The following is a 16,814-nucleotide window of genomic DNA, read 5'->3' on the forward strand; positions in this document are numbered from 1 at the left end:
ACTGTTATGCTTTCGCTATTATTAATGTTAGATTTTGCTGGATCTACTCGTGCATTTCCAGAACTAGACATTCAGTAGTCATACAAGGAACAAACACATATATGAAATGCATTATTTTTAAAGATACAAGCTTTGAAAATGTTGCACATTTCACATATAGATGTGACGATAGAGCCAGAGAATAGTAGCCTAACACTCATGACCAAAAACGAAATACCGTCAACCTATCATGCATATCTAAATTAAGTTCATCTCCAACTGATTTGCAAAGAGTATTTGCATCTTTAAACACCTGAGTATAAGATAATGTCGGATTCAATTCAGTATCAACCAGGCTTTCTCAGCAAGTATCGACTTCAGAACTTTCAAATGTCTTACACTAAGAGGAGATTCTCAACCTGTTTAATAGAACTGTAAAATCACTCCAAACTGGAGGGAACATCGCAACAAATACATAGATACAATAATCACAAGCAATGTCACCATGTTGTTGTTGTCAAGCTTTGGGTTAAAAGGTGTTTGTACATCAAAAGAACCAACCTTTTTGCTGATAAAGTAGCACAATCAACTTTGTCATCTGTCCTCATGTATGTTTTGTCATGTCATAAATTAATGGAGCATGTTCTCACCATTAGATTTAAGCTTCCTTCCTAGCTCTTAGTCCTCAACCTACTGATGCACATGTTAAATAAAACCTACTCGAGTTGAAGGTTTGCTTAAGAAGCTCGACTTACAAGCATTGTGAGAACTCATAACCTCCATATAACTATCAACATGTGCAGTCTCTGATTGCTTTAACATGGTCATATCATTTACAGAATTCCCCCCATTGGCAAAATGTGAGTACTGAGCATTCTTGACAATTCTATGTTGATTCAACGAGTAGTCATCTGACCTGGGAGGAGACCAATCATTTTCCGCTGAAACATTTGGGAAAAGTAGTTACTATATCAAGAAACGAAAAGTAAAGATGTACAGCAAGAAAAAGTGCAAATTTCTATGTAAACTAAAGAGTTAACTAATTCTAAAATTTTCTAATACCCTTCGTTTTTCTTGGAGACTAAAAGATGCATTATATTATAGTTTTATATATGGTACAAAAACCTTCGTGGAGATATTGCACACTTCCTCATGGAAGTAAGTTCTGGATGTGTTATATCCCTAGAAACATACCTTTCATGTACCTCCTGATCTCATCTGGCTGCATGGATTTCGCTCCTTTCACTGTTCTGTTGAGCGATTCTGCCATTGCCCTTTTAACTTCAGGCGGCACATTGGGACAACCTTTTGAGGGCCCTTTTGGATCACCTCCAGCCAAATGTGCCTTAAGATGTGTAATTCCTCCAGAAGAAGATATGAAACCACAATACTTGCAAACTGCTCTCTGCCTTTTTGCATCAACTGGTGTAGCATAATCCCAGGCAGCATCAAGTGGCCTTCCCCTTCTAACTGATTTTTTGGATGCAGGTGCTGCTAATTTAGAGGAGAAGGTACAAACAATAGGACCCTGAATTAAATCTTAATTGAGAGAGGGGGTATTTAGAAAAAAGTTCAAACGGAAGAAAAAGAGAAAGCAGGAACAATCCTGGCACAATAACCTCAACTCTTTTTGGGGTATTGTTTTTAAATAAAGAAAAAAATGGATAATTGTGTGTGATGGAAGCACTACTAAAATTTAAAACACAACAAAACAAATTGTTTCAAACCCGTAATCAAAATTTTAGCAAATACGTGCAGGAAAGGATGCCACTTCCATATGCAGTGTACAAAGGTGGTGGTCAAAATTTCAAGAGGATATTCATGGATGTACGTAAATGTGTAAAAAACGACTCTGTTATTCCCCCCTCTGAGGAAGAGGGAATATAATTAACCAAAATTATGTAATAGCAAAGACAAATAAAATAGCAAGCTGAACTAATAAACAAGCCCAGTAAAAAGAGTGACAGCACTTGTCCATTTTCATGGGATAATCTTTTCCAACTTTCACAAGGAAATGAACTAGTTTTACATTTGATTTTAAAAGGAGGTAGCAAGTTCAAGCCGTGGAAACAATCTCTTGCATAAATGCAAAATAAGGTTGTGTACAATAAGCATGATGTGGCACAGCCCTCTTCGGATCTCGTATAGCAGGAGCGAATCTTCATATGAAAGATTACTAATTTCCATAGCAAATCTTTCCAATGCATTTCCTCTTTTTTCTGACAAAGTATTGATGTGGAAAGAGTTCACCTCTACGAGATGAATGCTGACTGAAATTTTTTCTCCAAAACTATCAAAAACGAGAACATTCTAATAGCCAAAATTGAATGATCCAACTCGCACTCAGAATACTTTGCTTTTCCCTCTTTCTGATATGCATTTTCATCATCTTTTTTAAGTCAAGATGATGATATTTATTAGCGAAAACCTAAATAAACTAAATCGCTTTGCCGAAAGATGGCCACTTTATCCGCAAGATTTTGGAATTTTGTAAAAAAAATTGAGAACATTGTTGGTTCATGGAGGTTTAATCAATTTTTAAATATTTTTTTCAAGTTCCAAAAAGGGGTTTTGGCCAGTTTTCTCTTCCACCCAGAAACTTCAAAAAAATTTCAAGTAAAATGAATGCATGTCCAAACCCAACTTCAACTTCCAAAAACTATTTTTCAAAAGCTTTTTTTTTCAAGTTTCAACCAAATCTATGTCCAAACGCTAGCTTAGAAATTGCGCTAAGCCAATTGAGTTTGCTCGCGTTTACCATCTTTCTTCCATAAAGAAGGAAAAACAACAATGTACTTATCAAACTTCAACGAGGAAGTAGTGCTGTAAGCCATCATCTTTTTGGGTGATCAGACTGGCCAGAGATCATCTGCAAATAGCTTTCAGACTTGGTATAAAGTTTTAGACATACCTAAAGAGGTGTTAGAGCAGCTGGAAAAAATCAGAAGGGGTTTCCTATGGGAAACGAACTACAGCTCCCACAAATTGCACTTGATGAAATGGAGTGAAGTTACACAGCCTGAGTGCAACGGAATTTTAGGGTTCACTAATTTAACCATCAACAATAAGTGCCTGCTCATGAAGTGGCTATGGAGTTATGGCACAGGTGAACAAAGCCTCTGGAAGGGGATGATCAAGGCTAAGCATGGAAGTAAAGACAACTGGAGTACTAATATTACCAATGCCCCTTATGGACTTGGTCCTTGGAAGTTCATCAGCAAACTGGGCCATGATTTCTCTCCAAAGATCCATTTCAAACCTGGGAGTGAAAGCACATCAGTTTCTGGAAGGACAAACAGTCATGCTCTCAAGGATGTTTATCCTAGCATTTTCAACATTGCTGTGGATAAAAATTCCTCAATTTCCCAAAACAGAAGCAATCAGTCCAGGGATATACATCAAAGAAGACCTGTCCAAGACTGGGAAATGGGAAGTTTGATTGAAATGTAAGCAAAAATGGATAGTTGTAACGTTGTTGAAGATCTTTCAGACACCATGCGTTGGGGCAGAAATGGGATATTCTCAGTAAAGGACTGCTACAAAATCAGATGGTTGATTCTTCGCCCTGGAAATTGATATGGAGAACCAAACTTCCTATTGAGGTAATATGCTTCAACTAGATTGCCTTGTATGAAGCTTGTCTAACACAAGACAATCTTAACAGGAAAAGTTTCCAGCTGGTTAACAGATGCTACCTATGCAGAAGGAATCAGGAAACAGTTAGTCATATCTTACTGCACTGCAATGTAGCCACTGATATATAGAGTATGTTCTACAGCATTTTTGGTCTAAGCTGGGTCATGCCACAGAACCTGAGACGGGCACAGTTAAGTTGGGAGTTAATGGAAAGTTGATATGGCCATCAAGAAAATCTGGCTGATGATTCCTGCAGCTACCTTTTGGAGTTTATGGACAGAGAGGAATAGAAGATGTTTTGATGGCCCTTAAACTCCAAATCAGAAAGCTAAATGTTTACTTAATGTTTTTTCGCTGGACAACACTCTCCCCTGCAATAAATATTGATCATTTTCTGGATTTTGCTAGCACTCTTACTTAAGACTAGCACACTGTATAGGAGCCCGGCTAAGTCTAACTACTCTTCTTGTCATTTCAGCTCCTAGTTTCTTTGCCTTTTGTGACTTCGCATCTTGTTGATTCTTCTTTTTAATGAAACTTATTATGACATACCTGGATAGTTCTATCCTAGTGCAAGTGTTCCAGAAAAATATTAAATATGCAACAGCAGTGCAAGTTGTTTGCATAAAATATGGAGTTACATCATTTCTTGCTTTAGTCACTATCTAATTGCTTGAGCTTCTCTACGATTAACAAATCTACAACAAAGTGGATAGAACCAACAGTGCATTTTTCCAATTCCTCCCTTATTTTATAATCGGGGGAAAAGGACAAATATACCCCCGAACTATCGTAAATGGTATGGAGATACCCTCCGACATACTTTTGGAACATTGGCGCCCCTGTCGTCCAAAAACTAAAGCATATATACCCTTCACTCTAACGGAAGACTAAATGGGGACAAGTGGCGCAATCTTATCCATCGATTCGACGTCAGATCGGTGGATAAGATTATGACACGTGTATGTCCGTTAGTATAAAGGGTATATATGCTTTAGTTTTTGGACGGCAGGGGCAACAATGTCCCAAAAGTATAACGGAGGGTATCTGTATACCATTTAAGATAGTTTGGGGATATATTTGTTCTTTTTCTCTTATAATTGTGGTGTCAGGAGCAGCAACTCGACTAATTCAACGAGGTACCTGGTACCTTCCGCTAATAGAGGTCACTTTGTCCACCAAGGCGTGAACAGATAGGATTAAATAAAGTGACGACGACCAGAAATAATGTTTTTGTTTGCCAAAGGAGGGTACAGACTAGTATATACCACATGGACATGATGATGAGGATAGGAGGTGTATTAGAAGAGATTTAAGGTGTAAGGAGAGCCCTAGAACAAAGTCAAGTAGAGAACTACGTAACGGACTAAAGTTGTAAATGAGCTTGCACAAGATCCAACTTCAAATAAGTACATCTCCATGGATATAAACAGTTATGTGGTGCATAACCTGTCATTTTTAAAGTTCTTTAAGACTAGTTTCCAACGCTTCAACCTGTTTATCATTTGGACATTTGTATAAGGAGTTATGGCCTTTTTACTTAAGAGTAGTAGAGCAGCTACGCAACCAAAAAGACCTTCATGGGTCACGTAGGGGGCTGTGTGGGCCACGTAGGCACCTAAGGCCTTTTTAAAGGCTAGTTGGGGCCCATTTCTTCATTTCCTTCCAAGTCCAAAAAATGACCTAGAGAGAGGGAGCTCGTCCAAGACTTGAACACACTCCAAGGTGAGTTTTAATGGTGTTTTGAGTTGGTTTCAACTCCCGAATCTTCATAACAAGATTAAATCTTGGGATTATAGATTCTTGCTTGAACCTTCATTTTTGGTCAAGAACACCATGAAATCCGAAATTCAAGATTTGGCTACCAAGAGGTAAATTCTTCATCTCACACTTGAATATGTTATGGATTTAGTATTTGAAAGGTATAGTGTGGTTGAAAACACCATTTGTACGAGTAATAGCATTAGTTCTTGAAATGGGTATCATTGAGTTACAGTTCTTGAAAGAAGAAATGATTTAAATGGTAGAATTGTAGGTTGGGTGATACAATTGGGCTGAGTAAGAAGAGTTATAAGATTATTCTATATGCATTTTTCTATTTTATAGTCTAGTCTAGAATTACTAAATAAGGGTATAGTATACAAATGAGTCCTTATATGTTTTGCACTTAAAGAGTCCAAGGGATATATAACTTGTAATTGTGGGAGAGAAGATTATCGAATACAGAATTTGCTAGTCTCTTTCCTGTTCTTCTAGGTAGTTTGCTTCTTCTTCCTCTATCTGTCAGTGCCAGCATCATTGGGAGTGAATTGTTGGACACATCATTGATGAAGGAAGTTGTTATATATCTAAAATCGGTTGTATCATTGCCCCCAAGGCCTAGCTCAAGTGGCAAAAGGTGGAGGATTTGTGGCTTAGGTCGCAGGTTCAAGCCCCACACCATGCAAAGCGAAGCCCGGTATTTAAGTGGAGAAGGGTAGAGGGGCGGGCCCATTATCCACCGAGTTTAGAAGGTTGTGATTGGTCCAAAGGGCGGGTCACAGACGGATTTCTCGGTTATCAAAAAAAAAAAAACGGTTGTATCATTTGTTGGCAAGAAAGGTTGTTGGATGAAGAAACATCATAGAAAGAAGGTTGTAATGCTATATGCACAGTAGGTGTTTGATGAATTGTCAATAAGACCCAAACCTGAATGCTTTTTACTAATATTAATCCTACTTGATGTATATTGTTGTAGATTGAAGTCATAATGGTGATTGAACATTGTAGTACTCTTAATAGGACAGAACTGAAGTATGTTTGGCTAAACTCTCTCATAAGAATCATTTTTATAGAAAATCTCCTTTGTCATAAGGACGGAACTGGTTGTGGTTGCTATCAAAAAGTGTGAAGCAGCAGGTATACAATAATATAGAAGGGTCTCTAGTCAATCTACAAACAAGCAAAATACTTCGACAAGCCAAAAGAGGTTAATCTACATAAGCTCTTCACCAACTGCACACACTGTTCAAACTACAAAAGTGCAGTTCCAAGTCATCCAAAATTAAGGTATGAGACAGACAAGAAACAGCGTACTCAGAACGCTTCTGTTTCTCTCATTCTGATAGAAATAAATATCTTTCTGTGGAGCAAAAGACTCCTGTCAAGATACAACTAGTTTTCCATATTAAAGTCTATATAGAATCATCCCTATTTTCAGAAACATACCTTCAAAGTCAGTCCTGATTTCCTGTAGCTGTGGGGCCTTCCCCCCTCTTATAGTTCCTAGTAACCATTCTTTCATCACCCTTTTGACTTCTGGTGGCACATTTGGACAACCCTTTAGTGAGCCCGTCGGATCACCTCCACCCAGATGTGTCTTAAGATAAGTAATGCCTCCAGAGGAAGAGATAAATCCACAATAATTGCAAACTGTCCTCTGCTTCTTTCCATCTACTGGAGTAGCATGTTGCCAAGCGTCATCAAGCGGTCTTCCCTTTCTAGCTGTTTTTGAGGCAGTTGCTGCTTATTCAAAGAAGCAAGAGGAGGATGTCCAAAGAAAAAAAATGGTACTTCAAAGTTCAAACAGATTTGAAGGATGAGTACAAGAAAAATCTTATTCATCCTTGCATTGAGTAAGTACAAGAAGCAAGTTACAAAAGCAAAGAAACTAGTAATTAGGCATGATGGAAGCACTACTAAAGTTTAATATAGACGCTAACAAATTGGTATGTAACCAAACCCCTAGTTGTGAATTTTCCTTTAAATTTTTTATTCAAAAGTAAACTTATATCATCTCATCTCATATTTTCAACACGCCCCTCATGTGTGGGCCTAATTCTTTTCCATAGACGAAACACGTGGAAGTTCTTTTTTGATAATAGGTGGCAGGACACTCGAACTCAGAACCTCTATCTGATATGATATCATGGTGAAGTGTGTAATCATCATATTAAAAGCTTAAGTTGTTACAAAGAGCACATTTTATTCAATATCATTGATTTGCACCAAAGGTGCTAATATACAACAATCATGTAACATATACATAGTACAATAAAAATCCCAAAGGCAAAATAAAATAAAACCATCTATGCTGATAGGGGCATTCTTGTTACACCTGAAAACTAATTTTTTTGAAAAAAAAAGAGGAAATTCTGACTTTGAACCACGGATTTCCAACTTCCTCAAGTAGGAAACCAAATTCATGACAGGGTTACCAATAAATTTAAAAGGGTTAGTACTTTGAAAGATGTTAGTAAAAATTACAACAGGAAAAGGAGAAATATGCCCCCGAACTATCATAAACGGTATCTAAATAACCTCCGTTACACTTTTAGGACACTGATGTCCTTACTGTCTAAGATTTAAAGTGTATATACTCTTTGAACTAACGGAGGGACACGTGTCTTGATCTTAACAACCTACCTAAAATTAAATTAATTTTTATCCACAATTAAAAAACTCACCCGTCTTGCACAATTTAACCAACCCATGACCCAAATTAGAACACTTCTTCTTCCACCTTAATTAAGCGATATGTTCATGGATTTGAAGAAATTAAAAAAGATTTTGTGGGCGGCTGGAACTAATTTTGATGTTTATTTTTGTTTCTTATTCCCGACTATGGATCAATTTCAGGTTGGTCTATGTTTCTTGTATACATATACAAACAATCACAATTTTCTTTCTTCCATGACCATGGGGGGGGGGGGGGGGGGGGGGGGGTGGGAGGGGGGTGATCGTCAATTGAAATGACTATCGTCACTCAATCATATTTTATCTTTCAAAAGTTAACAATTAAGATTGATCATTTTCTAACTCTTCTTTTATTTAAAACTAAAAATAGAATTTCAAGAGGAATAAGGATAAATACTCAATGATTAATTTTTTTTTTAAAATTATGCACATTAAAAATTATTAAAATTAAACATCTTTTTTTGAATTGGCTCAGGTACAACTTTTAAATTTTGCTTTAGGAGTTGTTGCACAGACGTGAACCAACTTATGGGGAGAAGTTAGCTTTGTATGTGGGTTGATTCTAGTCAAGAAAAATATTTAATTTATTAGTCTAATTAGTTCGTAATTAAGGTAATTTCACGAAAATTGCATATATATATAAATTAATTAATTAATAGAAGTTATGAGGATTGAGGATGAAGATGAATCTTTAATAACAAAAAATAAGATAAATGAATTCCTGATTAAAGAAATGTGTCGTATTACTCTTCTTTTGTCTAACTTTTGTATGAAGAGAACAAAGAGTGAAAGACGGTGCACCCACCACCACTTCGTTAGTGGTATTTAGTACATTGCCACGAACAAATTATATGTTTACTTCTAACAGCGCTTGTTGCTTCTAGAAAGAAGGAAAAGGTCAATCAAGATATGACTCAATTGCTGGAACACTACACCAAACTCCTGATTTCTGATGCACTAAACCACACTGATAAAATGTCATTTTCAATTGGCTATTTTACAACTGTATTGAGCGATTAGTGAGCTCTCGTAGTGCTAAATGATCTCTTGCATGCTCCACAAGCCTTTACACATCCTATATGACATTTTCTCACAGAGAAGCTCCAACCATAGATCTTCCTTTCTGCTTTTCCATTTACTATCAATTTCCACTAGCTTCTTATTCCTAAGCTTCTCTTTTCGCCTGTTCTACTACTTCACGCACACTTGCAACCATTTCTCATTGTGAAGGACAAGAACTACATGTCTCCTCAAGATGGCCCTGATTATTCAAACTATAAAATGACCAAACTCCATAAGATGAGCTGAACAGTATTTTCTATGATAACTGAGAAAATCAAATCAGAAAATTCATTCTCAAAAAGAAAAATCAGAAAAGAAAATAAAGAAGTAATAAAATGAACAATTAAAACATCTTGCTGAACAATAGTGTAATATGTATCTTCAAACTTCAGTTTAACCGCTAGCATCTCAAAATATTTTCCTTTCAAGTTACGTGCATACAACAAACAAATGTAGCTAGAAATCCACATTATCCAGCTAAAATGATACATTACTTGATGTAGGTGATATTCGCTAAATTACACAGGTGAGCTTACAAGCAAGCAGCCAACAAGTTTAATTACTCAAAGACTTACAAGGATCTTTCTTATTGGAGAATTCCTTGCAACTTCTATCCTTCCCATCATTTTCTGAATTTGGGATTGAAGCTTGTGTCACTCGGGTATTATGAATGAAACAATCATCAGGTGACTGTTGAGGAGGAGCTTGTCTTCCACTAAAGACGCCCCATAGATATAATTTACCCTCAAATCCTGCAATTTTAGTGTGGTTAGTACGAACATGAGAAGAAGCTTGTCTATTCAAGACTTTGGGATGGTAAGAATTACTGTGATTCTTTTCTGGCAGATGGGCAGAGGTAAAAATCAGGAGTTCAGAATCACCAACCAACGCTTTTAATGCAATGTCGTAGTGTCTTAAATTATACAGCAGATTTTCAAAAACTTGATCATCTCTGAGACAACCATACCAGGATTAGAGGTGGTATATAACAGTAGATGCAAAGATTTATGCTAGGTTGGTTACCATACCTGCCTTTAACTGAAAAGAAATAAATGGCAATATTATCATCAATCAGTTTAGAACTTTTAAAACTCTTTGGCCACACATCACGCTTAGGAAGGAATTCAGGATAGATCACCTCCGCCATCTCTTTAGCTGCCAGCCATACTTTGGCGCACGCTTTACTTGATAGATGGGCTATAAGATTCAATCTCATCTCCGGACGGGAGATCATGAAACTACCCCTGTGAAATGAGAATAACCAGATTTCATACTAGAACTGAATAAGATCCAGTTGCAGCTTTCATCAATGCCTCCTCCAGAAGAGGTAAGAGGTAAGAGGTAGTATGGAAAAAGAATAATTAAGTAGTAATAGATTTTCAATGTACCTCCATATGGTATCAGCAATTGGTTTAGAAGCCATGTCACAATTGTGAGCTGAAAGCACTAGCCTATACCAAGTAAACTGCCTTCCTTTCAATCTGTAAGATCGTCTTTTCTCACTTCAACAAGCTTCCGTCAGACGTCAACCATCTGTACTTACACCCAAAAATGAAAAAGGTCATCCCCCCATACTCTACAATCCCGTTTGTGATTGTTAATAAGAATTAAGCTTCAATTAACCAACTACTTAACCAAACTCAAGCCAGGAGAGGTAATCTCAGTTACCATAGCAAACAAAACTCTTTAATTTTTCTTACAAAGTAACCACAGAAACTATGTCATCAGTCATACCGTCATGTTGCTTTCTAAACATGTCTACTTTATTTATATGGCATGTAAAAATAAAAGAGACACAGAGTAGCACTAAGATTGCAGCTTCAAGATCAGCTTTTTCAACAACAAAAAGCTGTTCATCGCGGGAAAAAAGCCTTTCCCCATTTAGTTTTTAAATTTGACTAATTTCAAAATGGTCTCTGCTTACACAGCTGAAAATAAAAAAGATAATTTTTTTCTTTTCCTTTTCAAAGATCAAAAGACGAAACTTTCTCCAAAAACCCAACAAAATTGATGTTTTAAGGCTCAAAAACTTAAAGAACCCAATCTGTTGAGTCAAAGATAAGCAAAAAGAAGACCTAATAAGCACATCAACTATCCTCTTCCGGATTAAAGTGAGAGATCAAAATCCAACATTCTTGAACTGTAAAGCCGATCTCAGTAACCCCCACCCCCACCACCCAAAAAGTTGAAAAAAGCAATCTTTAATCAAGATGGGTTATCCCCAAATTGCACCACTTTGCAAACTAAACACAACCCATGATCAATACATGAACTTGAGAAACAAACACAAGTAGTATCAAACTTATAAGTACTATTAACAAGAAGATAATTTTTTCACCTGAATCTGCAGAGTTAAAGGAAGAAGTAGTGATGAGCTGAGAAAATGGATGATTTTAGAGAAGTTGAAGAGTTATAGGGTTTCTGAGAAATCATTGCATAAAAAGGGAAAAGGGGTTTCGGTCATCGGTATACACCAAATTTCCCATATACACCGCTAGTGGCGAAGAAGGCCCTTTTTTTTTCTCTTTTTTTTTACATTATTTATTCCAACTTTTTTTTTTAATTAATGTATCTCCTCTTTTTTTTACGGGGAAGCAGATAGTGACTGAGCTAGAATTTTCATTAAAATGGATTAAAGTATGAAAAAATAAATGTATGAAGAAATATCATGTTTGTTAGTTGGTTGTTTGGTTAGGAAGGTAAGTTATTTAGTTATAAAACTATTATGGTGTTTGATTTGTAATTTAGAAAATTGGATAATTAAAAACTAATATACGTATAAGTTATAAAAAAATATGTATTATCTTATGTAAAATAGGTGTAATAATTATTATGTGAATAACTAATATATGCATAAAATAATACATAATTTTTTTTATAGGGTCGCTTCGTAGATGGTTAGAGTTATGTAGATATCAATAATAGATGAATTAGTTATGAAATTTTTTAGGTATTGTTTCATGAAGGGATTAATTATACCAAGTATTACTAATCCACCCTTTTATCCTACATAAATTAGATACATAGTTTTTAAATTGTAAATCAAATATCATATTATACATGAATAACGTACCTCCTAATCAACTACCAAATATAGTATTACTTGTGCAGGAGTTAATACAGGCATAACTCATATTCAAACTAACTACCAAACGACCTTTAATTCCTTTGTTACTATTACATACATAACTCTAGTCGACTAGCAAACCATTTCTAGTTTATAAAGCTAGAAATCATATTAATAAGCTTTGAGTCAGTCCTCTAGTTCTCTCACCCAAATACCCACATGCATGTAATATATATATACTAATTTAAGTGAAGGTGTTTGGTTATATTGTTAGACATAAAGTTTAAGAACAAAAGGAAGACTTTTAAAATATATGGTCTAAACTCAACAATAAATATTGGTGTGTTTATTAATCATGTAAAATGTGAATTTTAAAGTCAAATTATTAGTAGAAATAGAAAAAATGTGTCGTTCTTATGACAAACTAAAAATGAAAAAAATATCACATAAATTAAGACAGAAAAAATATATCAGCTCACTAAATCATTAAATATAAATAATCAGCGTAAAATTTAAGATTATCTTTTATTTCACATAAATATTAAGTAGGTAAATGCTTGCTCTTATTGGATGTTTACATTAAATTATATAAATTTATTATTGTTGACTGATTTAATAAGGAAATATATGCTAATTAATCACGATTAAATGTTAAAAGTATATCTATTGAGTTGATATAAATATTAGCTTGGAATAAATTCTTACTCTATTAGGTGCATAACAAGGTAAAGTTTCTTATTAAATGGAAATTAAACTTTTTGTTCCACTAGTTTATTTATACTTGAACTAATTGATTTAATGTCTCGCTAGAATGATTGTATAATGAATTATTAAGAGTTAACAATAAAAAATACATCTAAATTATGTTTTGATCCTTTAAATATAATCTTGAGCATCATCGATCTCTTAAATTTGCTAAAGTGGAGCACATTTAATCCAACTTATCTATTGGACTTTAAAACTAAGGTGAAATACAAAAAAAAAAATGACAAAAAATTGATTTGATGCACTTGAGTTGTGGTCTTTTGAAAACAATCTCTCTACTTCTATAAGATAGGTGTAAGGTTTGCGTATATTCGATCCTCTTCAGACTCACTTGTGGGATTAAATGGGTATATCGCCCCAATAAAAAATTATTCTTGTGGTAGGCCTTGTCCCTAGTAAAAAATATGGTGAAATAACCTTCCCTATTCTTTCCCCGAACCCTGCTACTAAGAAGGATGCTCACTTCTAAAATATCCTATATACGTAGGCGGGAACAGGGGAAGGGGTCAGATTTATTCCGACGGCAACAAGAGTAACAATGCAGTTTATAATGCTACAGCAATAGGTATAGTAAGCAAAATCATACGAAAAGAAAAAGGGGATATGAGATACCCACCCCGATTACAGCATTCCTTTCTATTGCGCCTAAAATCTCTATTTCTGCTAATATTTCATGTGTTTCTATTTATGGTTCTTATGGAGCTACATTGCAACAAACCTTCTTTTTCTGCAACATTGCTTCTATGATCTTAGAGTTGAGTTCAAAGTTACAGCCTTTAGTAGATAAGCCGGAGTAAACTCATGATAACTCTTAGCCCTTACTTCCGATGAATGAGAAGTCTAGTTAGGCAGTGGAAACCCTGGGAAGTAAGGAAGTTCAAGTTAGAGGGCATATGAATATGAAATAGCATATGATGAGATTTAACCATAACGGATGCGTCGGAGGAATTGTTGTTGTATGAGCTTGCTGAAATCTTTAGGAGTACCTATTGTATAGGCCTATAAGGTACAATATGTTGATCAAACTTTAAGAAGAGGAAAATAAGTGTTGCAAACATAAGTAAAAATCAGACATTTCAATGTAGTAAGTATTGACATAAATGTTGAATAGCACAAAAAATGAAACAATCCTTGTGACTTAAACACAGTTCAGCAGGTGTACAAACAACAATTCAGCTGCTAAAAGCTAGTTCTTGCTAAAATGAGTTCTGGGAGTGGACCATGGTGTATCCTCCATTCTTGCAGCCCAATTCATGATTTCTTCACAGCTCTCTGGTAAAACAGATTGAATTCTCACAGTGGGCTTCATTGGAGGTAAAATGAGAAGTGGAGCTTCATCTTTAAGCATACGGAAAACATCTCTCATTCGCGGTCTCTTCTCATGATCGGGATGCACACAAGAAAGTCCCACAATGAGCATTCTATCCATTTCATTCTTCTGAAACCGCCCCATTAGTTTAGGATCAGCAGCCTCAGTTATCCTCCCTTTCTCCCACAAGTCCCACACCCAATCAGTAATCAAACCACCACCTTCGTCGATAGGCTTTCTACCTGATGCCACTTCCAGTACCACAACACCAAAGCTATACACATCTGTTTTAACAGTTGGAATACCAGTATAGACATACTCAGGTGCAAAATATCCCATTGTTCCAGCTGGTACAGTAGCATCCCTTGTCTTAGAATTATCAAACACCTCTGCTAAACCGAAATCTCCAAGCTTGGCATTGAACTCAGCATCAAGCATTATATTGCAACTCTTCACATCTCTGTGGATTATATGATTCTCACACTCTTCATGAAGATACATAAGAGCAGATGACACACCAATAACTATGTTCAATCTTCTCTCCCATGTCAGAAACTTAGTCAAATGCGATCGCTCGTGGAGGATTTTGTCAAGGCTACCATTAGGCATGAATTCATACACTAGCACCAATTCATTCCTCTCACAACACCACCCTTGAAGCTGAATCAAATTCTTGTGTCTTAAACAGCCAACCATAGAAGCAAATTCAGTATTAAAAGGAATATGTGAAGGACCCAATCTACTCCCTTGGACAAATCTCTTAACAGCCACAGATCCCCTAGAAGGAATTTCCCCTTCATACACAACAGCAGATGCTCCTTCTCCGATTATCCTTTCATGATTAAAACACTCTGTAGCTGATTTTATTTCAGATAATGACAATCTTTGAGGCACTCTATTTCCTTGTAATCTACACATTTGCCGTTCATTGGTCTCCCCTACTCTATCGCGTTTTTTCCTTCTCAACGCAAGAACAAACACAACAGACAAAGCACAACCAACAAGTGTGACAATTGCAGCTAACCCTCCATAAGTCAATTTCAGTAAACTTTTACTACCACTACTACTACTACTATGATGAGAATCAGAAATATGCCCACCAATTTCCTCTTCAGGGAAACACATCAAACAGTTTCCTTCATCGGATTGATCCCAAGACGATGATATTGGAGACGAAATCAATCCAAACGTTCTAAATCGCCAACGACTAATGCTATAAACTGCAGACCCTTTAGCAGTGAAACCAATCCTCATAAACTCCTTCAACTGATTGGAAACATCAATTCTGGTAGAAAGAACAGGATTAGGAGGCCTAATTTGCAGTTCATACCCAATCCAAACTCTGATCATTTTCTCTGAATCTTTATACTCAATCCGACCCGCCATTTCTTTCCCACTTTTCAAATCAATCCCAGCTGAATCAACATTAGTAGAAGCCAAAGACCTAATTTCTTTAGTATCAACACCAATACGGTTATCATTGGCATTGAATTCCACAGCCAAGAAGGAATCTTCCGAGTCGGGATTCGGAAGACCCATATACCCATCAGAGATGCTCAAAGAATCAACATCAGAAGTGACCAAAAACCCCATGCCATCACCAAAAGGGCAAGAAGGGGTTGGAAGTATAGTAAAAGAGAAAGTACACAAGAAAGAAGCAGTGTTATTGGTTAAAGAATCAAGAAAACGAACTGGGTATGTGTAGAAAGCTCTTCCAATGCCAGAAATGGGAGGTGTTGATGATGATGATGAACAGTTGCGTTCTTGGGTGAGGGTGATTGATTTTGCGGTGAATGAAGCATCGCCATAAAGAGTTACATTGTTTATAGGCAAGAAAGGAGCTGAAAGGGAAGGTGAATTTATGGTGAAGATGAAGAACAGAGTGACCCTTGTGAGATTTTGCAAACAAAAACGCATCTTGATTATGAATTCTGAATATTTTCTGAGTTTGATTTCTGGGTTTTTGCAGATATTGGTTGGATCTTCGGTTACTGTTTGGATATTTGGTGGGTTTTTGCAGAATTGCAGAAGCAGAGAGCTTTGCTGTTTTGCATCAATTGAGCGGGAGACGTAGAGCGGTTAGTATAGTTACTTGGGTTAATAATTCGGGTCGGGTTGAGATTGTTAAGAGTGCAACTGGGCTGGGCTTTAAATATCTTTTGGTTACTTATTTAATTGCTAACTGTTCGATTAGAAAAAAATACGGAAAATTGTCTATCTAGTTTACAAAATGCGTACACTGATACATAAGTTTCCTTGAAAACTACTTTCACAATCTTATGTATTACATATATATATGGGTATACTCTTTTGTGAAAGATGTGTTTGGATCAAATTATACTATGACCGCGTTGCCTAAGATTTTTCCAATTAAAGTATCATGAAAAAACAGAGAAAAAGAAGAGCTCACGTATCAAATTATACAAGAAATTTGGAATGCAACTTCGTACAGAAAAAATCTTAACAATGTAAAGAAATTGAATTGGAATGTCATCATCTACATGCAACAACTCAACCATATAATTTCAGTATCATAAGTTT

The 16,814-nt window shown here is 36.0% G+C and overlaps 2 protein-coding genes across 3 annotated transcripts; both read right to left on the bottom strand.

The window, feature by feature from the left end:
• Positions 1-259: 259 nt before the first annotated feature.
• LOC102603012 (uncharacterized) lies at positions 260-11,647 on the bottom strand. Of its 2 annotated transcripts, none has more exons than XM_006362749.2 (8): positions 11,471-11,647; positions 10,521-10,665; positions 10,161-10,376; positions 9,960-10,084; positions 9,708-9,884; positions 6,823-7,116; positions 1,174-1,470; positions 260-920 (listed from the first exon to the last, which is right to left on the bottom strand). In XM_006362749.2, exons 2-8 carry the CDS (start codon positions 10,553-10,555, stop codon positions 685-687), a joined length of 1,380 nt encoding a protein of 459 aa, XP_006362811.1. In that variant the 5' UTR covers positions 10,556-10,665; positions 11,471-11,647; the 3' UTR covers positions 260-684. The 2 variants fall into 2 exon arrangements, with proteins under 2 accessions (XP_006362811.1, XP_006362810.1); XM_006362748.2 differs by having other exon boundaries at positions 1,174-1,473.
• Positions 11,648-14,078: 2,431 nt separating this feature from the next.
• On the bottom strand, positions 14,079-16,285 carry LOC102581704 (L-type lectin-domain containing receptor kinase S.6). The gene has a single exon (XM_006362767.2). The coding sequence runs from the start codon at positions 16,188-16,190 to the stop codon at positions 14,151-14,153; it is 2,040 nt and encodes a 679-aa protein (XP_006362829.1). The 5' UTR covers positions 16,191-16,285; the 3' UTR covers positions 14,079-14,150.
• Positions 16,286-16,814: the final 529 nt, after the last annotated feature.

This window comes from Solanum tuberosum, unplaced genomic scaffold, assembly GCF_000226075.1.
Source record: "Solanum tuberosum cultivar DM 1-3 516 R44 unplaced genomic scaffold, SolTub_3.0 scf00420, whole genome shotgun sequence".
NCBI lineage: Eukaryota > Viridiplantae > Streptophyta > Magnoliopsida > Solanales > Solanaceae > Solanum > Solanum tuberosum.

What these genes read in the sequence shown, in the direction of transcription:
- LOC102603012 (XM_006362748.2), bottom strand. Translation starts at nt 10,555, where the DNA reads ATGGCTTCTAAACCAATTGCTGATACCATATGGAG. An exon ending in ATTGCTGATACCATATGGAG is followed by an intron (nt 10,377 to 10,520) that starts GTACATTGAAAA and finishes CTCATTTCACAG; the next exon opens with GGGTAGTTTCATGATCTCCC. An exon ending in TCTGCCAGAAAAGAATCACA is followed by an intron (nt 9,885 to 9,959) that starts GTAATTCTTACC and finishes CTAAAATTGCAG; the next exon opens with GATTTGAGGGTAAATTATAT.
- LOC102581704 (XM_006362767.2), bottom strand. Translation starts at nt 16,190, where the DNA reads ATGCGTTTTTGTTTGCAAAATCTCACAAGGGTCACTCTGTTCTTCATC.